This window comes from Bos indicus x Bos taurus, chromosome 22 (genome assembly GCF_003369695.1).
Source record: "Bos indicus x Bos taurus breed Angus x Brahman F1 hybrid chromosome 22, Bos_hybrid_MaternalHap_v2.0, whole genome shotgun sequence".
Lineage (NCBI taxonomy): Eukaryota > Metazoa > Chordata > Mammalia > Artiodactyla > Bovidae > Bos > Bos indicus x Bos taurus.
The window spans coordinates 2,682,943-2,705,115 of NC_040097.1; the positions used below are offsets into that span (position 1 = coordinate 2,682,943).

Consider the following 22,173-nt stretch of genomic DNA (forward strand, 5'->3'; position numbering starts at 1 on the left):
GCAGGCTGCGCGCCTCGCGGCCACGCCCCAGGCAGTAGGAACTACATTTCCCAGAATAGCTTGCAGTGCGCGGGCTCGTCAGTGAGGAGTCAGTGGGTTGCAACTTTCGCAAAGCACCCGAAAGGACTACGTTTCCCAGGAGGCAGTGCGGCACGGCGAGCGGGAGCCAAAAAAGCCTGGGCTTTCTGGACGGTAGCTCTGTGGCGTGTCCCGGGCTCTGGGCTTGTGCCGCGCTCTGCTGCTCTTCGGCTGGCGAGAGGTCGCGGACTCAGTGCTGCTGGCGTAAACCCTACTCCACGTTGAGCCGAGCGAGGCGGGCGGCGACCGGGCCCCACCATGGCCGCGAACGTGAGTGTCTCCTGGTCCGCCGGCCACACCCAGGCCTCCCGGTCCTCCGGCCCCCTCTTCCCGCGGGCGTGTCGCGGCCCCCTGCCCGGTGGTCCCCTCCGTCCAGCCCGCCGGCCTCACTCTCACGCCCGTGTCCGCGCCTTCCGGCAGCTGTGCCGTCTGTCTTGCTCAGCGCGGGCCGACTCCTTGGGTCCCGCGGTGTTGGGGACCGGGCCTCTGGTCCGTGGCTCCGCCTCGGGGTCCTCTGGCGCGGGGCCCCTCCCCGCAGCCCTTCTCTTCGTTCCCGGTTCCCTCCTGGACCTTCGGGGTTGTCACATGTGCGGACTTGGAGGGCCGGACGGGGCCGCAGAGAGGTGGCCAGTCCACGGGGGCGGTGGGGAAGCCGATCCGCCCGGGTGGAGCTGTCCAGCGACGTGCTGTTACGGGGCGGGCGGTGAGCTCCGTGCCCAGAGGGATATGTAAGACCGGGGCTGTTATGATACAGGAGCGCAGGCCAGGTGGGGAGCAGAGACTTCAGGGCGGCGGGCAGAGGGGGGCATTTCCCTACGGCCGGGCGCTCGTCCTCCTAGCAGGGGTTTAGTTGCAGAGCCCCTCGCTGAATGTGGTGCCCCTGGAAAGGCTGCTGGCCTACTGCCAGCAGCCAGCCTTTCTCAGGAACCTTTCTATTTAAGCCAAACATTCATTCAACAAACCGAGGGGCACCTCCCACCAGGGTGTTGGGCGAAGAAGGAGCTGGTGACTCAGGCTCTGCTCCTCTGTGAAAGTGTCTGGAGCCAGCTCGGAGCCCTGCCAGCCTGGGCACTCCCTCCCTCTTGCTTTGGTTGAGTGTCCTAGCCACTCTCCGCTGCTCTGTTACACCCTTCCAGGCTCCTCCTCTGTCCCTAAGCGTCCTCTCTGCTTCCCACACCCCCTGAGAAGCCAGGGCTTTCGTCACCCACGGCCCCAGTACACCTTGCCTGGTTTAGAGTTGTTTGGGAGGCTGAGAAGCCTTAAGTGGTGCACCTAGAGGTGGTCCCCCAGATGCAGGGTCTGCCGGGGGAGGCCTGGGCTGTGTCAGGAGACAGGTGTGCCCCAGACCACCACCACGATACCTTACAGATGGGGACTTCCCAGCAGGGGGACGCGCTTGCCCAGGGCCCCACAGCCAGCTTGGCGGGTCATGGGAAGGTGTGGCAGGCTTTGGAGTCAGGCCCACCTGGGGAAAGATCCAGATTCTTTCTCAGTAGCTATGTGACCTTAATTTCTTGGGATTTTTGTTTCCTCATGGGCCCAGTTACTGTGAAGTTTAAGGAAGACTCTGCTTTTAGCACAGTGCCTGGTGCACCGTAGGTCCTTAATTACATTAAAAAACAGTTTATCTTCAGTCCTGATGGGCAGAGAATCTTGGATACGTAGGGTCCTGATCTTTGCCAAAGAGTGTAGATGAATTTGGGTATCCTCTGCCACCAAACCTTCGTTGACTCACCCTGTAGTGGGTGCACGTTTACAGGGACTGGGAGGCCCGGTGCCAAAGAAAGATCAGATGGTGGGCTGGGGCAGGAAGGACACAGGGTTCTTAATCACCGTAAACTCCATCGAGTAATGGAGTTACTGTTGACATCTGTGCTTTATAAATGAGTAAACAGGATCAGAGGGGTAGAGCAGCTGACTCTGGGTTGCACAGGAAGTGATTTTCAGGACCTGAAAATCCTGGTAGGTCAGCCCCTATCCCGCCACACACTGCTCATTGCTTCTAAGCCTGGAGTAGGGGAGCGGGCAGGGAGGAAATCTTCCCTGTCCTTGTTTACTGGGAATTTGGCCTAGAATGCGGGCCGAGTGTGTCATGCCAGCCTGAGGATCACCTTCTTTCTTCTCTTGAAGGCCATCTTTGAGCCGCTTATCTTGATGTTGGCTGTTAGGGGTGGCTGAGGGGAGGCCCAGGAGGAAGCCAGGCCTTCCAGGGCCCAAGTTGGGGACTGGCTTCTTTTCCTGTGCTGCGTGCCTACTCGGGCTCCCAGTGTTCAGCTCCTGTTGTGGCCCCAGGCGTGAGGAAGGCAGTCCGGAGTAGAGTGGCAGAGAGTGGCCCCCAGTTGCCCAGACAGGAGTCCTGAGTCCGCCTCTTAGAGGCTGTGTGGTGCGGACTGGTGCTGTAACGGCCGACCCCTGTTTTCCCACCTGTGACGTGCGGTCGTGACGGTGCCCACCTCCTCGGGCTTGTGCAGAACTGGCGTCTGATAGACTGGAGTGCTTGCCATTGCCATCATCATAATGGCTGGTGGTCACCTATCTGCCTGCAGCAAACTGCTCCACTGATGTTTCCAAATGGCCTGGAAAGTCAAGACCATCGGTGATGTTTGTGTTAGAGGAAACTGGGTATAGAAACAGGGGTCGAAGTCGAGGTGCCTTTTCAAAATGAGAGACTTGAATCCATGAATTAATGTTCAATTTGGCTGAGCAGAGGTAAGTTAACAACGGATAAAGCACTTGCTGTCTGTCGTGGTTGCAAAGAATCATTTATTTGATGTCCTTTTCAGTAGACAAAATTTCTGTTATAATCCGTGATCTGTAGGGTTTTCTGGAAGCTGTAAAAAAAAACTTATTACCAACTTTGTTTTTTTAAGTGTCTCAATAAGACCCTGACAATAATGTAATGTGTCCCTTGAGCCACCACAGGGGAAAGTTTCCAAAAATACTGTTTTCCCCATGACCCATTTTCTCGGGTGCACAGAGTTAAAGGAGATACTTGCTGGGGTGACGGCATCTGTGCTCCAGGTGTGAGCCTTGTGTGCTGTTTGTTTTTTAAATCAGGTCTAAACCGGATTTGGGTGGCGGGGTCAAAATTCCCCTTTTCGGGGCCGTGTCTGTCAGTGTCTTGACCCTGTGGAAGGAACGCTTGCGCTGGGTTAGGAGCGTTCCCTGAGAGCCGCGGATGTTCTGGAGGGTGGACAGCATGGGGGTTTAACCCTGCCTCAGCGCGCCAATGCCTTTAGCTTCCATGGCCTTGACCTTAGAACGCCCAGTGTTGTCAGCAGTAAACTGTTTTGGCAGTTGTAGAACGATAACTCTTCCGTTTTTTGTTTTTTTTTTTTATTAGGTTGTCCTGAAGAGGTTAAACACCTCACTGTTTCCATAGCATTCCAGAGTGGGGTGTCACTCCAGAGGCACAGCGACTGTCAATGTGAATATGTGTCACTGGGGTCGTTCGCTAGAGTTAAGGCAGTTCATTCAGCTTGTGCTTTGTTTCCTGTAAATAAAAGCTTTTAATGATGCCCACTGTGGGCGTTACTGCATATCCATCTTGGTAACGTCCCTGCTCCTCCCTTAAGTAGGACCAGCTGTAAATTAAATTAGAGATCAGCATTATCGATACGGGCTTCCTGGGAACAAGAAGGTGATCTAACCGGTTCACAAAATGCAGTCGTGGCTGTTTTCTAACTGTGGCACAGGCAGCAGAGCTGCAGGTCAGGGTTATTCCGTGGAACCCAGGTGGCACCAGGCAGTGACCCTCACGGGAAGCTGGGCAGCTCACCGCGCGGCGCTGCGGGTGGTGAGAGTGTGAAAGAAACTCAGCTGAGTGCGGCCGCGAACCGAGAGGGGAGCGCGTTCCTCGGGGCCTTCCAGGAGAGCTGTGGCCGAAATGGCCCTTGTACAGGAGGGAGTCCCTTGGCTGCCGAGTCTAGTTTGAGAGCCTAAAGCAAGTCATGAAACAGTTTTGTAAAAGCATCAGTTATGTAGAGACGTAACTGTGTATAAATGACAGAAGACTTAAAATCTTGGTTAAAGACCTGATTACAGTACAGTTGTCAAGGAAACTGGCTATTTATGTAGCATACAACATTTTAAGAGAGTAGCCAGAATCATGACTGACACATACCAGAAGATTTCAAATTTTAGGAACTTCCTACAAGTTCTAGAATGTTTATATTAATATATTTATCCACACAATATGACCTAAGAATTTATCATTACTCAGTGTTTCCCATGTAATGTAACATACCAAATGAGCCCAATTAGCTTAATATTTCTCTTTGAGATGTTCAGGGGTTTTCTGAAGCATCCCAGAGTTAGCTGGAGGTCAAAAGAGCTTCATTAAGAATTTGATTTGATAGAACAAATAATTTCACAATTTGTATGGAAATACAAAAAACCTCGAATAGCCAAAGCTATCTTGAGAAAGAAGAAGGGAACTGGAGGAATCAACCTACCTGACTTCAGGCTCTACTACAAAGCCACAGTTATCAAGACAGTATGGTACAGGCACAAAGACAGAAATATTGATCAATGGAACAAAATAGAAAGCCCAGAGATAAATCCACGCACATATGGACACCTTGTCTTTGACAAAGGAGGCAAGAATATACAATGGATTAAAGACAATCTCTTTAACAAGTGGTGCTGGGAAAACTGGTCAACCACTTGTAAAAGAATGAAACTAGAACACTTTCTAACACCATACACAAAAATAAACTCAAAATGGATTAAAGATCTCAACGTAAGACCAGAAACTATAAAACTCCTAGAGGAGAACATAGGCAAAACACTCTCCGACATACATCACAGCAGGATCCTCTATGACCCACCTCCCAGAATATTGGAAATAAAAGCAAAAATAAACAAATGGGACCTAATTAAACTTAAAAGCTTCTGCACAACAAAGGAAACTATTAGCAAGGTGAAAAGGCAGCCTTCAGAATGGGAGAAGATAATAGCAAATGAAGCAACGGACAAACGACTAATCTCAAAAATATACAAGCAACTCCTACAGCTCAACTCCAGAAAAATAAATGACCCAATCAAAAAATGGGCCAAAGAACTAAATAGACATTTCTCCAAGAAGACTTACAGATAGCTAACAGACACATGAAAAGATGCTCAACATCACTCATTATCAGAGAAATGCAAATCAAAACCACTATGAGGTACCATTTCACGCCAGTCAGAATGGCTGCAATCCATAAGTCTACAAGCAATAAATGCTGGAGAGAGTGTGGAGAAAAGGGAACTCTCTTACACTGTTGGTGGGAGTGCAAACTAGTACAGCCACTATGGAGAACAGTGTGGAGATTCCTTAAAAAACTGGAAATAGAACTGCCTTATGACCCAGCAATCCCACTGCTGGGCATACACACTGAGGAAACCAGAAGGGAAAGAGACACGTGTACCCCAATGTTCATCGCAGCACTGTTTATAATAGCCAGGACATGGAAGCAACCTAGATGTCCATCAGCAGATGAATGGATAAGAAAGCTGTGGAACATATACACAATGGAGTATTACTCAGCCATTAAAAAGAATACATTTGAATCAGTTCTAATGAGATGGATGAAACTGGAACCTATTATACAGAGTGAAGTAAGCCAGAAAGAAAAACACCAATACAGTATATTAACGCATATATATGGAATTTAGAAAGATGGTAACAATAACCCTGTGTATGAGACAGCAAAAGAGACACTGATGTATAGATCAGTCTTATGGACTGAGGGAGAGGGTGGGGAGATTTGGGAGAATAGCTTTGAAACATGTATAATATCATGTATGAAACAAGTTGCCAGTCCAGGTTCGATGCATGATACTGGATGCTTGGGGCTGGTGCACTGGGACGACCCAGAGGGAGGGTATGGGGAGGGAGGAGGGTTCAGGATGGGGAACACAGGTATACCTGTGGCGGATTCATTTTGATATTTGGCAAAACTAATACAATATTGTAAAGTTTAAAAAAAAAAATTTGATTTGAGGAAGTTTGTGAAAGATATGAAAAGGTTTTAAATGTTTGACTAAGTAGGATCATAAGTCACTGTGAAACTATTTATTCGCTTCAACCAAAGGGATAATAAAAAGATTTCAAAAGTAAATGACAGAGAGCTACATCAGATAAGTTAGAGGTGAAGAAACTCTCTAATCTTTACCAAAACCAGATCAGTGTTTCAAGAATGCTTTGTCCTCTTCACAGGTAAAAAAGTTGGTTTTCACCATTTTACCTTTATTATTAAAATTCATTCGTTTAATTAAATTTAATCTGATCTTAGTAAGTCCTGGCCATGTACAAAAACTTTTTTCAGGGTTCCGTTTTTAAAATATATGTTACTTTATAGTTCAGTCTTTGAGTGAAGCGCAGATTATATTTATTAATAGTCTCAAACACATTTAGTCTCTGTGTGTGTGTGTGTGTGTTGCTCAGTCATGTCTGACTCTGCTACCCCATGGGCTGTAGCCCGCCAGTCTCCTCTGTCCATGGGATTTTCCAGGCAAGAACACTGGAGTGGGTTGCCATAAAAGTAAGTAATTAAAGACTTATTTAGCAGTTAATCTTCCAGTATTTTCTTATTAAGAAAACAATCTAGACATTCAGTGAATTCCATCATTTGGGCACCCCACTCCAGTACTCTTGCCTGGAAAATCCCATGGACAGAGGAGCCTGGTAGCCTATAGTCCACGGGGTCGTGAAGAGTCAGACATGACTGAGTGACTTCACTTTCATGCATTGGAGAAGGAAATGGCAACCCACTCCAGTGTTCTTGCCTGGAGAATCCCAGGGACGGCGGAGCCTGGTGGGCTGCTGTCTATGGGGTCGCACAGAGTCGGACACGACTGAAGCGACTTAGCAGCAGTAGCAGCAGCAGAACTCTAAAATTTCAAATCCCCCCAAACTGGGAGAAACTGTTTTTACATGTGAAAGTGAAAGTCACTTGGTTGTGTCTGACTCTGCGACCCCATGGACTATACGTTCCATGGGATTCTCCAGGCAGAACACTGGAGTGAGCAGCCTTTCCCTTCTCCAGGGGATCTTCCCAACTCAGGAATCAAACCAGGGTCTCCTGTATTGCAGGTGGATTCTTTACCAACTGAGCTACCAGGGAAGCCCTGTTTTTGGGTACATATATCCTAAAACAAAATTATTCTTAAAAGAATTCACCCCAAAACGTATTCATTATTTATGAAAATATTACCATACCAAGTTAATTTTCTTGTTGACACATTTTATAATCACAATAACATGAGCATGTTAACTTTCAGGAAACCTGGGTACAGCTAAAATATTACACTTAATGATGAGTGTAAATCCATGTCTGTATTAATTAGACCATCAATTTTAACTTGTTTTCTTCCATTAAAGATTAATCCTAGATTATGTGACCCTTTGACAGTTTGGGCTAGTTTAAGTAAAATATTTGATTTGTAAACATTTACTTTTAAATTAATTAAGTAGAACTCTTTTACATTAACGTTGATAGTAACCTCTGAAGTTAGAGATGGATCATACTTGTGTATACAGACGTACATATATCCAGATACACACAGAAATAGCTGTTCTGCTTGAGTTTTACAAAGATCTGTTTTCACACACACATACACACCCCCTTTTTTTCTTTTGAGTCTACTAATTAAGCCAAGTAGACTCTAAAACTGGAAAGAAGAAAAAAGGTCGATCTTCATCCCAGTCCCCGAGAAGAAAAGTGCTAGAGAATGCTCAGACTGTCGGATGGTCGCGCTCACTCCCCACGCTAGTAGGCGTGTGCTCAGAATCCTCTGAGCCAGGCCTCAGCAGGACTTCAATTGAGAACTTCCAGATGTACCAGCTTAGAAAAGGCAGAAGAACCAGAGATCAAATTGCCAACATTCATTGGATCATAGAGAAAGCAAGGGAATTCCAGAAAAACACCGACTTCTGTTTCATTGACTACATTAAAGCCTTTGACTGTGTGGATCATAACAAACTGTGACAAACTCTGGAAAAAAATGGGAATAACAGGCCAGCTTACTCGTCTGTTGAGAAACTTGTACGCAGCTCAAGAAGCAACAGTTAGAACTTTATATGGAACAACTGACTGCTTCAAAATTGAGAAAGGAGTATGACAAGGCTGTTTACTGGTACCATGCCTATTTAACTTAGGCACAGAGTACACCACACAAAATGCCGTGTGGTGTACTGGATGAGGGCTGGATGAGTTACAAGCCGGAATCAAGATTGCCAGGAGAAATATCAACAACCTCAGATACACAGATGATACCACTCTAATGGCAGAAAGCAAAGAGGAACGAAAGAGCCTTTTGATGAGGGTGAAAGAGGAGAGTGAAAAAGCTGGCTTAATACTTTGGCCACCTAATGCGAAGAACTGACTCATTGTAAAAGACCCAGGTGCTGGGAAAGATTGAAGGCAGGAGGAGAAGGGGACGACAGAGGATGAGATGGCTGGATGGCATCACCGACTCAATGGACATGAGTTTGAGTAAACTCCGGGAGTTGGTGATGGGCAGGAAGGCCTGGCGTGCTGCGGTTCACGGGGTCGCAAAGAGTCTGACACGACTGAGCAACTAAACTGACTGAAAGCTCAGTATTAAAGAAACTAAGATCATGGCATCTGTCCCATCACTTCATGGCAAATAGAGGGTAGGAAAGGTGGAAGCCGTGACAGATTTCCTCTTCTTGGGCTCTAAAATCACTGTGGATGGTGACTGCAGCATGAAATTAGAAGACAATTTCTTCTTGGAAGGAAAGCTGTGACAAACCTAGACAGTGTTTTAAAAAGCGAAGACGTCACTTTGCTGACAAAGGTCCATCTAGTCAAAGCTATGGTCTTTCTAGTAGTTATGTACAGATATGAGAGTTGGACCATAAAGAAGGCAGAATGCCGAAGAATTGATGCCTTTGAAATGTGGTGCTGGAGAAAACTCTTTGAGAGTCCCTTGGACTGCAAGGAGATCAAACCAGTCAATCCGAAAGGAAATCAACCCTGAATACTCATTGGAAGGACTGATGTTGAAACGGAAACTCCAGTACTTTGGCCACCTGATGTGAAGAACTGACTCACTGGAAAAGACCCTGATGCTGGGAAAGATTGAAGGCGGGAGGAGAAGGGGGTGATAGAGAATGAGATGTCTAGATGGCATCACCGACTCAATGGAGATGAACTTGGGCAAACTCCAGGAGATGCTGAAGGACAGAGAGGCCTGGCATGCTAAGCCAAGACTGTAGTAGACTCAAGGCAGTGTGGGCTGTGTTCACATTTCAGGAACATGATAAGGATTATAACTTCAGGCTTTCTCCTAGGAATGCTTCTGTTCCCTCAAGGTCTGAATTTGGAACAGATGTTTTACCAAGCCAGCTTTCTCTACGGTGTTGGAACATCTAAGAAGCTCCCTCCTGGCCATTCAAGAGTCATGTGTTTGCAGGCATTGGTTTTGTCATGAAGCCAGCCAGGAGGCCTTTCGGCCTTTGAGGGATGGTTTCCCATTATTACTTTGGCAGCCCAGTTCAGATAGGATCTCGACAACTTTCTGAGGGCCCTGTGATGGAACGTTCCCCTGGGGTGGGCTTGGCTCTCCTGTGTCTCGGCTTCTCCCTCCAACAGTTGAGCGTGCTGCAGGGGCTGGGAGTGCCGGGTGGCCAGCCGCCACGGCGCTGCCCAGCGAGCAGAACTGACTTAGTGGCTGTAGTGGGCCCTGTGGGGCCGCTGCACATCTCAGGGACGGATGCTCAGGCACTTCTGCTGGGTCCTCCGCTGCCTGGGAGCTGCTCCTGGCTGAGGGAGCAAGTGTCCCTTAACTGTGGAGCTGCGCAGGCTCAATCTCTCATTCCACCAGCGGTTTGTTCACACCATATATGCAACAGTCTTTCCAATTTAAGTCAGTCTGTTAAGAAAGACCAGAGAGCCCCGTTCACTCCAAAGCACATCCCAGGTCTCTGCCTAGGAGACAGTCCAGTAACCCTTTTAAGACTCCAAGTCCCAAGAGGAACAGCTTGAGTAAAACTCAGAGTGGGATTTAAAGCGGTGATGTCCAGGTGTCAGGAGAACTCAGGAGAACTCTCGAAAGCACCGAAGGAACACAGAGAAGCTGGTGGTGCCCCAGGGGCCCGTGCTGGTACCAGGCCCCAGTTTGGGGTGGACTCCAAGTGTCCTCTGGTGGATGCGTCTGACAGCCCCCCAACTACGCCAATCAAAAGTGGATGAAAATTTAGTTAATCAAATCAAGAAGAAAAAGGCATTTTATTTGAGCCAAACAGGATTGTAACCCTGGACACAGCCTCCCAGAAGCTCTGAGAACTCTCACCTGCTGGAAGGTGAAGACACAGTTGTGCGCATTGCTGGGACAGGGTCACACACGAAAGGGGTACACTGATGGTTTACACACGGTTCACCAGGGACGCAGAGGCCAGGGAGGTACGCGTACAAAGCGAGCGGTCAGTCACCGTGGCCCCTTGCAGAGCTGCGAAAGAACGCTGCTCTTTTAAGAAGTTTCACTGCAGACGTCAGAAGAAAGGGGAGAAGGTCCTTATGGTTGAGCAGGCGCCCCCGTCTTTGATGCAGATGCAGACTGCGTGTTAGGGAGCGGGGAGACCCACACGGCACAGAGTTTTCTGTTCAGATTTTCATGTCCTGCCCTCAGATAGAAATTACGTGTCACCAGCTTGTAAATAAGTGTTCACAGAAGCATTGCTCATAATCGCTAGGAACCTGAAGTATCCAAGGTATCCATCGACTGGTGAGTAAATTGACAGATGTGGAATTCTACTCAGCCACAAGAAGGAGCGGACTCCTGATGCCATGACACAGGTGGCCCCAAGTGTTAGGCCAAGTCCGGGAATCTGGACAGAAGCAGCTCATGCTGTGTCACGATCCATTCGTACCGCGTTCGGGAAGAGGCAGGACTAAATCGCAGTGATACAGATTCAGATCGCTGTTACCTCTGGGCGGTGGAGAGACAGGGTACTGGCAGGGAGGGGGCACAGGGAGCTTTCAGGCGAGAGACATATTTTGTGTGTTGACGAACACGGCTCTGCACTTGTCAAAACTGAACCCTCAGTCTGTGCATTTGACTGAGTGTAAATGCAGTTTGTTTTTTGAAAACCAGTTTCCTTTTTGTGTTTTTCAGTATTCCAGTACGAGTAACAAGAAAGATCACGTCAGAATCACAAACAAGTCCCAGCCGGGCTTCTTGGAGCGGCTGAGCGAGACCTCGGGTGGAATGTTTGTGGGGCTCATGACCTTCCTGGTCTCCTTCTACTTAATCTTCACCAATGAGGTATGATGTTCGGGGTCCCTCTGTGCAGAGTGAGGGTCCCTGCAGCATCTCAGTGCAGAGGCTGGATATGGTAATAAGGGTCAAGATTTTATGGGGAGGAGGGTTGAATCAGTCAATTCATTGTGTTGTGCTCCACTTCACGACGAACAGAGGCAGGAGGGGAAATGGATCAATTCACGTACCTGAAATGGGGTGAAAGAAAAGGTGAAAAGTGAAGTCGCTCAGTCGTGTTTGACTCTTTGCAGCCCCATGGACTGTACAGTCCATGGGATTCTCCTGGCCAGAATACTGGAGTGGGGAGCCTATCCCTTCTCGAGCAGATCTTCCCAACCTGGGAATTGAACCAGGGTCTCCTGCTTTACAGGCGGATTCTTTACCAACTGAGCTATTTAAACTCTGAAATGGGGACAGTCTCAGCCGCAGGCGTGGCTGGATCCAGGCATTCATGCTGGGCCCCTAGGAGCCTCCGTTTCTCCGTCTGTTGCCCATTTTTCTCTGTTGTTCAGCGGGCTCTTCCCCTGTGGTGGCAAAGGTGGCCCGGCAACTCCTGTGTCACATCCCAGCAGCTTAGCAACCCCAGAGAAAAGAGGACGCGTCTCTGTTTCTAAGTCAGTTTAGCCAAAGGCCCAGGGAGACTTCTGAGTGTCCTCAGTCCTCTCTGAACCACTCTGTGGGGCCAGTGAACACAGGATGCGGTTGGTGAGGCCTGGGTCACATTGAACAGCTGTGCCATCAGCCCTAGTGAAGCACATGGATGGAGGGGTGCAGGGCAGAGGCAGCTGCTGTTCTTCCTGGCGCAGCTGGTGCTGCGTGGGTGCGGGGAGGCCTGGAGAGCGGGCGTCCTGGGTTCTCCTTGCCCCGGGCAGCAGGTGTCCAGCAGCTGAAATCCTCTCTCTCCGGCGTGCACAGGGCCACGCGTTGAAGACGGCGACCTCGCTGGCCGAGGGGCTGTCGCTGGTGGTGTCTCCCAGCAGCATCCACACTGTGGCTCCAGAGAACGAGGGGAGGCTGGTGCATGTCATCGGGGCCCTGCGGACGTCCAAGGTAGGCCAGTGGCACCCACTGACCGCGGGGGCTCGGGCACCTTGTGGGTGTCGTCTGGAGGCCTGGGCCTCAGAAACAGACTCCTGGTGTAAGTCGCGCTACACCACTCGGTGGCTGTGGACCCATCTCTCCAGAGTCTCAGAGTCTTCCTCTGTCAAATGGGGAGAAACCTTGTAACAGCCCGAGTGAGCTCTGCAGATCAGCCCAGATTCAGGGTCTCCCGTCCTGGCACGATGGCCCTTGGCCAGAGCCTCACACAGAGGCGCTTTAACAGTGATGATGGGCCCGCATGCCTGGGGCAGCGTCTCCTGTCTGAAGACCCTTCACGCTGCCCGGCCCTGCAACCCCGGGCTCGCACCCTGAGCCACGCATGCAGCTTGGGTCACAGGCTCAGCTCTTGGGGCGGTGGCTCTGCTTGGCGCCCCACGAGCAGCGCAGAGTTCTCCGGGCTGGCCTGCCCTCTAGGCCTGTCTCTCCCCAGCCTGGCCTCCCTGAGCTGAGCGTTCTTGTCCTTTGTCTTCCTGGTCTGTTCCTCTGTGAAGCTCCTGTCTGATCCTAACTACGGGGTCCACCTCCCGGCCGTGAAGCTGCGGCGGCACGTGGAGATGTATCAGTGGGTGGAGACCGAGGAGTCCAGGTGAGGGGCCGGCTGGGGCTGCGGGAGGCACGGGGTTAGGGGGATGGGCAGCCGGCCTTCACTGCGGCACTGCTGAAGGCTACCGTGGGAAGTCTTCCTTTCGGAGGAACATCAGATTGTCCCCCAGAGACTGGCCCGTGGTCTCGATTGGAGGCGGCAGGGGTCTCCTGCGGAGTGCCTGGGGGAAGAAAGTGGCTGGGCTAGCTCCCAGGGATCGCCGTGTGTCTGGGCTGGTGTGGACCAAGCCTGCGCCGTGTGGGGAGTCTGGCCTGGGAGCCCCGAGGCTGCTTCAGGCTGGATACGCCCAGAGCTGGGGCTGCCTCGGGGGTGGCGGGCTGACTCGGGCGCCTGTGTTTTCCCCGCAGGGAGTACACGGAGGACGGGCAGGTGAAGACGGAGAGGAAGTACTCCTACAGTGAGTCACGGGCCCTCCCTGCTCCCCGCAGCCTGTGTCTTTCCTTAGCCAGCATCAGGCTCCCCGCATGCTGGTCCTCGGAGCCCTGCTCCCCCGTCTATCCAGTGAGGCTCCAGGAGCTGCCAGGTGGTCCCAGGCTTGGATGAGAGGACGTGGGGCCGGCGGGCCTCAAACCTGAGGCTTACCGTGGTTTCCGCATGTTCTCTCTGCTCAAAACAGACACAGAATGGAGGTCAGAGATCGTCAACAGCAGAAACTTTGACCGAGAGATTGGCCACAAAAACCCCAGGTGAGAACCAGCCCCTGGCAGGTTCCCAGCCTCAGCGTCCTCATCTGAGTCATGGGGCTGAGTTACTTCTGTCTCGCGGGCTGATGAAATGTGGGCTAGAGTTCGGAGGCCCGCTCTGGCACTGTGAGCAGAGGCGGGGCCTGACCCCCCTGGCCCTAGGGGTGGTCAGTGGTGGGTGTGGGGAGACCATCCCCAGGGCTTTCAGGAGCGGCTGCATTTGACACCCTCGTTCAGGGGTCTGGCTGAGGACAGTTAGCTCAGGGGCAGGGGTCAGGGTGTTGAGACGGGCGTGACACTGGACAGGCCCCGTGTGGTCTGTGTGCTGTGACGAGCTGGGCAAGGCCAGGAAGGGCCTTGAACGTTCCCAGTGAGGCTTGGATGCTGGCGGGAAGGGTCTGGAGGGGAGGGTGTGAAGTCCATGGCAGGGCCGTCTGACGGCTGGGGGGCAGGGTGGGACAGGCTGGCAGGGGTCCAGGCAAGATCGTAAGAAGCTCTGGGCGACAGAAGCCAGCGGAAGCTGCCCTTCCTCGGCAGGGGACGGGGTCGGGGAAAGACAAGACTGCGGGGCCGGGCTGGGCTGGGCTGGCAGGAGCCCCCTGGGTGCGGACCCTGCCCAGCACCTCCCCGGGGACCCAGGCAGCTCCCCTGGCACCCCACATCGCCAACAGCTCCCCCTGTCTCCCCAGCGCGATGGCCGTGGAGTCGTTCACCGCAACAGCCCCCTTCGTCCAGATCGGCAGGTTTTTCCTCTCGGCGGGTAAGTCTAGGGCCATTAGATGAGCCACCGTGGACCCAGAACCCTGCACTTCCACCCGGTCGCCTCCTAGGAGCCGGGGCCCTGTACTCATTCCTTGGGTGGTTAAAGGGGTCTCCCGCTGCCCTGGGCAGGGGTCGGCCAGCACTTCTCCAGCGTCATACTTTTGGGCTGGGGCCAAAGGGCAGGTCTGTCCCCAGGAAGGGGGGTCTGTGTGGAACCCCCCGAAACCTGTTCAGGGAGCAGGTGTGGGTCCTTGCCGGGCTGAGCAGGCGGGGCTGAGAGCCCCTCCTCAGGCAGCCCTGGAGGGCAGCGCACACAAGGCCCCGCCTCCACTCCTGAGCCCCACGGGCCCCCGGCCCTGAGCCAGACCCCGGAGGGCCTCCCACAGAGAGGAGCTTGCGGGGGTCAGTGTGGCTGTGAGACTGCCACCGACACTCCTGGGGCTGCCCCCGGGCCAGACCCCGGAGGGCCTCCCACAGAGAGGGGCTTGCAGGGGTCAGTGTGGCTGTGAGACTGCCACCGACACTCCTGGGGCCCGCCCCCGGGCCAGACCTGACGAGGGAGAGAGGACCCCTGGGGCCAATGCGTCGAGGGGCAGTGCAGAGACCGCGTGAGCAGAGCCTGGCCTGTCGGTGGTGTGCTCTGGCCCCCAGTCGGTGCCAGCCATGTCAGGCAGCCCGGCCTCATGCTGCAGGGCAGCAGGGAGCCAGGCCGGGACGCAGGTGACGGGACCTGGGGAGCAGTGGACGCAGGGCTGAGGCCCTGCCGGGGCTGTGGTCACCGCCTGACGGGGTTGGCTTCCTGGAGGCGCTGGAGGCTGAAGGGGCTGGTCCTGTGGACGGACAGAGTTGGAGCAGGGACTCCGGGTGGGAGAGCGGGCATGCAGAGGCCCCGGGGGGACGAGCTGGCAGGTGGCCGCGCAGCCGGGCTTGTGGGGCGGGCTGGGAAGGCCATCAGGCTGCGGGTTTGCAGACGGGGCTGCGGGTTTGCAGACGGGGCTGCAGTGGACACACTGTTTCTAACCACTGGCCTCTCAGGGCTCATCGATAAAGTGGACAACTTCAAGACGCTGAGCCTGTCTAAGCTGGAGGACCCGCATGTGGACATCATTCGCCGGGGGGACTATTTCTACCACAGTGAAAACCCCAAGTACCCCGAGGTACCCAGTGGGTTCGGGCGCTCCGATGGCAGAGGTCGGGGCCCCTGAGTCCCGCCCCTCCACAGCGTGGGAGAGTCCGAGCCGCGCTTCAGCTCCCATCGGGTTCCATGACTCACGGCTGCACTCGGCCGGCCGGCGCTGGCGAGGGTAGAGGGAGGGGCTGTCTGCGCACTGGGGCTGCCTGGGTGCAGGTGGGGGTGGTGTGACCCCCTCGTGGGCAGGTGGGCGCCCTGGGCCCCAGCTTGGACTCCCACCTCCCTCACTCGCCTCTCTTCCACCCCAGGTTGGAGATCTGCGTGTCTCCTTCTCCTACGCGGGCCTGAGCAGCGACGACCCCGACCTGGGCCCAGCTCATGTGGTAAGCGGCTCCCCAGGCAGACAACGGGGGCCTTCCTGGGTGCAGACCCGGGCCCAAGTGCATGCTTAGGGCATACCCCTCCCCCTCGTGTGTGTGCATTTCCATGGGCCCCAGGCGGGGGAGTGGTGAGGGTCTCAGCGTGGTGCTTGAAGAGGTTCTTCCAGCCCTGTGCAGGCGCTTTCCCCGACCACTGACCTCTGCCCTGTAAATGCTCTGTCCTGCACTCCAGACCCTGTCACCCCAGCCCCGCCTCCACCCCCCGCCCCCGGGTCCTCCCCAGGGCTGTGAAGAGAGCAGGCCAGCGGGAGCGCCTCCCCCAGGCCCACGTGGCGGCAGGGGCTGGGGCGGCCTGTGGCTCCCCACTGCCTTGGCGCACAGCGAGGAGGGCGCTGGCCCCGCAGCTCTGAGGCGGAGTTCTCTGACCAGGTCACCGTGATTGCCCGGCAGCGGGGCGACCAGCTGGTCCCCTACTCCACCAAGTCGGGGGACACCCTGCTTCTCCTGCACCATGGGGACTTCTCGGCAGAGGTGAGCAGCCGCGGTGCGCCTGTGTGCCGCGCTTCAGTGCTCTGGTCACCAGCCTGCCCCCACGGTGGCAGAGCCAGGGCCGTGAGGCAGGAGAAGGCAATGGAAGGGGTGAGGGGTCCTTGTGTGTGCGGCCCGGCTGCCCTCCGAGAGAGGGAGCAGTGAGCAAAGCAGAGAATCCCCCGGACCCCCCAAGATGCTCGGAGGTAACAGACGTGGTAACAGGAGCCTCCTTCGGCAGTGGGTGGCGAGCGACGTCTTTGCTGAGTCCCAAGTGAAGAGCCGGTGGGTCAGTCATGTCGCAGCCCCGGGCCCCCTTGCCGGGGCCGGGACGCCGAGTGGCCCTGTGCAGAGCGGGAGGCGAGCTGGGGGTGAGCTGGGGTGAAGGGTGAGCTGTGCAGGACCAGGTGAGTGAGAGTGGGCGCCCCCAGGGAGACCTGCACCCCATCCGAAACAGGGTCAGCCCTCACCCACACCCCGAGGACAGGGCGCAGAGAGGGGCGTCTAGTCCAGCGCCTGCTGGCGGGGCGGCGTGGGACTCCTCGGTGGGCTGTGACCACCTCCCCTCCCTGCTTGTCCTGCAGGAGGTGTTTCGTCGGGAACAGAAGAGCAACTCGCTGAAGACGTGGGGCCTGAGGGCGGCTGGCTGGGCTGCCATGTTCATGGGCCTCAACCTCATGACGCGGATCCTCTACACGCTGGGTAGGTGGGCAGACAGGGCCTCTTTGGCCCCCACCACCCACTGGGTGTGCTCAGCCCCCGCTGTGACCTCAGGGCCTTGGGATGGGTGAGCCGGGGGTGGACGCTGGCCCCCAAGGCTGCGGTCTCCCTGCCCTGCCCACTGCGCATCCCCTCAGCCTTCACCCCTTCACCCACAGCTGTGGAGCCGTGCTTGGGGGTTGGCCGGCTGGGAGAGCTCCAGGTTCCTTTCCTGCCTAGCCTCAGGTTCCTCACACCTAACTTGCTGAGTTTAGTGAAGAGCTTGGCAAATAGGAAACACTCAAGAGCCGTCATCCTTCACGCCCCACCCCCCAAACCCTGAACTAGACTTGAGACAGCCGCAGCAGGTCTGGAACGCAGGGGAGGCTGTGCCAGGCTGCTCATGGCCCCAGGTTGGCCTGCTTGAGCCCAGGCGCTCGGCTCAGGACCCAACCCCAGGGTGGGTGACTGGCGCTGGGCCTGGGGGCTGTGCAGGAGGATGGGGCTTCTCAGGGGGCTGAGTCCCATCCAGTCAGGTGGTTATGGTTCCCAGAAACCCCTCCTCCGCTTAGCCTTTCCAGCTGGGAGAGTCTGGCTGCAGCCCCCAGACAATCAGCCCATTTTATAGGCGGGAAGACTGAGGAGCAGTGGGGGTGGGGGAGGCCGCTTCCCCCAGATGGCGGAACCGCACCCAGGAACGCAACCTGCATGGTCACTAGGCCCATCGTGGCCACGACCTCGGTTAGGCCCTTTCCTCTTGGGGCCCAGTCCCCCCTCATCAGGTCTGTCTCGGGGGCTGCCCTCTGACTGGTTCACTCCACGCCAGAGGCTGAGCCTCTAGGGTCAGGACCAAGTGAGCGCACAGAGGGACTCGGTGCAGGGGAGGGACGAGGGAAGCTGCTAGCGGGGCGCCCGTCCACCCCGCCCCACCCTCCGTTCCTGTGACAAGCACCTTCTGAGAGCCTGCTGCGTGACCATGGGCTGCGGGCCCTGGAGGCCATGCCGCCAGCAGGACGGGCAGGGTACCAGTCCTCCGGGCTGAGCGTGGTGGCCAAGAGCAGAGGCTCTGCACTCAGCCTGGGTTTAAACTGTGGTTCTGGCACCTTCTGGCTGTGACCTTAACCGCCAGGCCTCGGCGATCTTGTGGGTGAACCGAGGTTAGGAACGGCACCGGTGTCCAGGAGGGCAGGGTTGGATGAGGTTCGTGGTCCCCCAGCCAGCGCCCACACACGAGCCCTGCTTGTTGCGGGGGCTGTCGGGCCCACGTGGGGCTGGACCCAGATGGGCCCCAGGCGGCCTGCGGGCCCCTGCATCTCACAGGCACCAGACCCCGGCCTCCTGGGAACTGAGTGCAGGCCCCCGGTGCGTGCCGGCCACGGGAGGCCTGCCTCAGCAGTCCACAGGCAGGGACAGGGCGACTGCAGAAGGGCTGATGGAGCCCACGTTGGGTGGTGGCCTGTGGGGGTCTCCGGGTGGGCGGCTCCTCCGGTCCATTGAGCCCTCACAGGTCCTCCCTGGAGCTGGCACACAGGTGACCGGTCACAGCTTGGGTGAGCAACAGGCTCCTCCAGGAAGGGCTGGGCGCCGAAGAGGCCCGCGGGGGGTTCAGGCCTGCTGCTTTGTCGGGTAGCAGAGAGGTGCTCGCCAGCATCGCTCATCTGCCCCAGGGCACACCGGGCTGGGCTGAGCCAAGCCATGGCCGTGCGTGGGGCTCTTCCGCGTGTGTCCCACCGCTGCCTCTCCCTCCACACCTGGTCCAGAGACAGGCGGGCTGCCGGCAGGGGGAGGGAGGAGCCGAGCCGGGGGCCTGGGAACCCTGACTGCCGCTCTCTCCCCACAGTGGACTGGTTCCCTGTCTTCCGAGACCTGGTCAACATCGGCCTGAAGGCCTTTGCCTTCTGCGTGGCCACCTCACTGACCTTGCTGACCGTGGCCGCCGGCTGGCTCTTCTATCGGCCCCTGTGGGCGCTCGGGATCGCTGGCCTGGCCCTGGTGCCCATCATCATTGCTCGGACTCGGGTGCCGGCCAAGAAGCTGGAGTGAGCGGGCGCAGTGCCCGCAGACACCCCCGCACCTCAGACCCGGGCCGCCCTCCCCTGAGCTGCCTGGGTCTCGGATTCCACACACACCCTGCCCCGGCCGTGCACACAGGCAGCGGGTTGGTGTCCGTCAGTTAGCCCTTCATGCCCCTTCTTGCAGTGGGCAGCTTTGCTGGCAGGAGGCAGCTCCTGTCTGGCAGCGTGATCTCCGCCTTCCTGCTTGTCTCCTTTCCCTCTCTGGGCACCGCGTGGCCACCCGTGTCTCTTAGCTGATGTCTGTAAAGGTGGTGACACTCAGACCGGAGACGGTGCCAGGCCCCGCCACAGCCACCACCACACCAGGGTCCAGGACAAGGTGGCCCGGGCACCCCAAACCCACTCTGTGTGCGACTCAGCTGGGTGCTCAGAGGCCACGGGAGTCTGGATGAGGACCGTGGATGTCTGTCTGGCCTCCCACACATGTTGCAGTTTGGCAGAACCCTTTTGGTATGCAGGATCTTCGAAGGTCTGGTTACTTAGTTTCTTATCGCTTCCTGTCTCTGCATGAAACTCCCTGACAAGGGGATTGTTTGGGGCGTTGTTAAGTGGGGGTTGTTTCAAATAAGACTTAAAAAACAAAACTCCTCCTGAACGATTCATATCTCAGACTGTTACACAAAAGCCCTCTGTGTTCTGTCTGTTGAAGTCAGTTCAGAGCATGGGAAGTTCGGTGGGGCTGTGACTTACCTGGTTGAGGAAGTTACCCATCCGTATTCTGGGTCCCTGGGAAGGTTTTCAAAGCTTCAGGTGCTTTGAAACCAGTGTTAGCAGAAGGCTTGTTTTCCCTCTGAGACGAGACGGGTGTCTCTGCGTCTGAAAGGCATTTCCTTTCTTTGGCATCAAAACGCACTGTTTTCTTGAAGATGATTTTGTTATTCAGCTGTCCCAAGTGTGTTGCTTCACGTTGACCCCCTTGCGCACACACACAGCTCGACCACAGTCGGGCTTCACAGGCTGCGTGTCGGGAAGCTCTCGCCCAGCTCTGCTCACCACACGCGATGCCGTTAGCACCGGGCCCCACGTGGCTGCTCCTGGGGCCTTATGTGTTCAGTGTCCACAGCTTTATTCCTAACTCAAATCCACCCACACTTAGTTCACAGTTTCTAAGTTTCCTAACGGCTTTCACACCCTTCGAAAGATAAAGTGTGTGGTAACGTCGATGTCTTAAGAGATGGTACGTCCTTTGACTATTTGGAACTTGCTATGCCTTGCTGGGGTGGCTGCTTTAGTGAGTGAGTAATCTCTCTCAGTGTCCTGGGGGACTTGTGGTGTAAATTGAGATTTTTCATGTACAAAACAGCCAGCCCCAGGGATGAGTTATCTGGGTTTAAGGACTGAAATAGTGTTCACTATTGCTTGTTAAATCAATGGTTTATTCTATCAACTCCTAAAGGTGCGTTTGGAAAGCACAGCAACAAAATGATGGCCAAATACAAAATCCTTGACATCTGTGTGACTTTTTTCTAGTACAGATTTTAAGTTACTGCCAGTTTCAAGTGTTCTTAAAGAACAAAAGAATGTTAATAAATATTTTGAGCATTTGGAAAATCATAATGAAACTTGTATTACCTTTGTATTTTTGATAAAAATTCAAAATAAACTTCTAAACATCTTTTGATATAGAACTTGCCATATTCCCCTTTTTGCATTCTTTCTGAAATTTCTATCTCATAAGAATTCAGCCATAGAGTTTATTTAGAACCTATGAATTTTTGCAACTTATATATTGCTTTTAGTAGTTAAACTTGGTTTAAATTTTTTTAAACGGCACCTCGATATTTGTAGCACTTGAAAACCTTTGTTCTGTGTGGACCGAGTGTGGCTCCCGGCACCCGTCTGTAGATGGTTCTAGGAGGTGGGAGGGAGTGAGCGGGACCCAGCGCAGAAGGCGTCCCCCGCCTTGGCAGATGAGCTGTGTGGCACCTGCCATGACGGTGACCTGAGCCTCAGCCTCCTCCTCTGTGACGTGGGGGGTGTGTCTACCCCACGGGTGCTGGTGGGCATGGAGCGAGAGGAAGCCCACAAGCCCGTTCTGAAGCAGCAGACGGTTGCCAAGCGTCCATCCTGCAGTTTGAACGTCTTTTCCCCTTATTACAGGATTCGAGGCAGGTGAGTGCTAACTTTTCAGAACCCAAGGTTAGGCTCCATTTCCACAATGTGTCCCCAGGAGCTGCCTGCTGTCTGCCTGAAGAACAGGTTATTCCTGCAGAAAGCGGGCAGTGCTTGACTCCACTCCCAGAAAACAGGGCGCTCACCTGCAGGAGGGTGAGACCGAGCTCTGACTCAGAAAGTGCCACAGCTAGTGGTTTCCATGGCAACTCCCCGTGTTTCTCAACAAGAGCCTTCCTGCCAGTTCCTGCCACATGAGTCACACTCCAGAGGGTTTTGTTTGTTTCCCTTGGATAAAACAGACTCTGATTTTTAATGGCTACTATCAAGATTAAGTAATACCTCCTCAACTAAACAGAAAAATATTCCTCTGTAACGCTATGTTCTCAGCCTGCGGGAAAACAAACTCCGATCTTTAATGTAGTCCTGATCTGTGTACCTGCTTCATGGACCAGACTTGTGGAGCTGTGAGCCACGCCAGTCAGCCCTAAAGGAAATCAACCCTGACTATTCATTAGAAGGACTGAGGCTGAAGCTCCAAGACTCCGGCCACCTGCTGCGAAGAGCCAACTCACTGGATAAGACCCTGATGCTGGGGAAGATTGAAGTCAAAAGAAGGGGGCAACGGAGGATGAGATGGTTAGATGGCATCACTGACTCAATGGACAAGAGTTTGAACAAGCTCCGGGAGACAGTGAAGGACAGGGGAGCCTGGCGTGCTGCAGTCTGTGGGGTCACAGAGTCAGACGAC

At 54.5% G+C, this 22,173-nt stretch overlaps 1 protein-coding gene across 2 annotated transcripts; it reads left to right on the top strand.

Moving 5' to 3' along the window:
* Positions 1 to 118: 118 nt before the first annotated feature.
* On the top strand, positions 119 to 20,943 carry TMEM43 (transmembrane protein 43). Of its 2 annotated transcripts, none has more exons than XM_027522799.1 (12): positions 119 to 348; positions 11,203 to 11,352; positions 12,262 to 12,396; positions 12,939 to 13,033; positions 13,399 to 13,448; positions 13,668 to 13,737; positions 14,424 to 14,494; positions 15,532 to 15,653; positions 15,937 to 16,011; positions 16,438 to 16,539; positions 17,121 to 17,238; positions 19,076 to 20,938. In XM_027522799.1, the coding sequence occupies exons 1-12, from the start codon at positions 337 to 339 to the stop codon at positions 19,276 to 19,278; spliced, it is 1,203 nt and encodes a 400-aa protein (XP_027378600.1). In that variant the 5' UTR covers positions 119 to 336; the 3' UTR covers positions 19,279 to 20,938. The 2 variants fall into 2 exon arrangements, with proteins under 2 accessions (XP_027378600.1, XP_027378601.1); XM_027522800.1 differs by lacking the exon at positions 119 to 348 and adding an exon at positions 2,633 to 2,787 and having other exon boundaries at positions 19,076 to 20,943.
* The last annotated feature ends 1,230 nt before the right edge of the window (positions 20,944 to 22,173 follow it).

What these genes read in the sequence shown, in the direction of transcription:
- TMEM43 (XM_027522799.1), top strand. An exon ending in GGGCCCTGCGGACGTCCAAG is followed by an intron (nt 12,397 to 12,938) that starts GTAGGCCAGTGG and finishes TCCTCTGTGAAG; the next exon opens with CTCCTGTCTGATCCTAACTA. An exon ending in CAGGTTTTTCCTCTCGGCGG is followed by an intron (nt 14,495 to 15,531) that starts GTAAGTCTAGGG and finishes CTGGCCTCTCAG; the next exon opens with GGCTCATCGATAAAGTGGAC.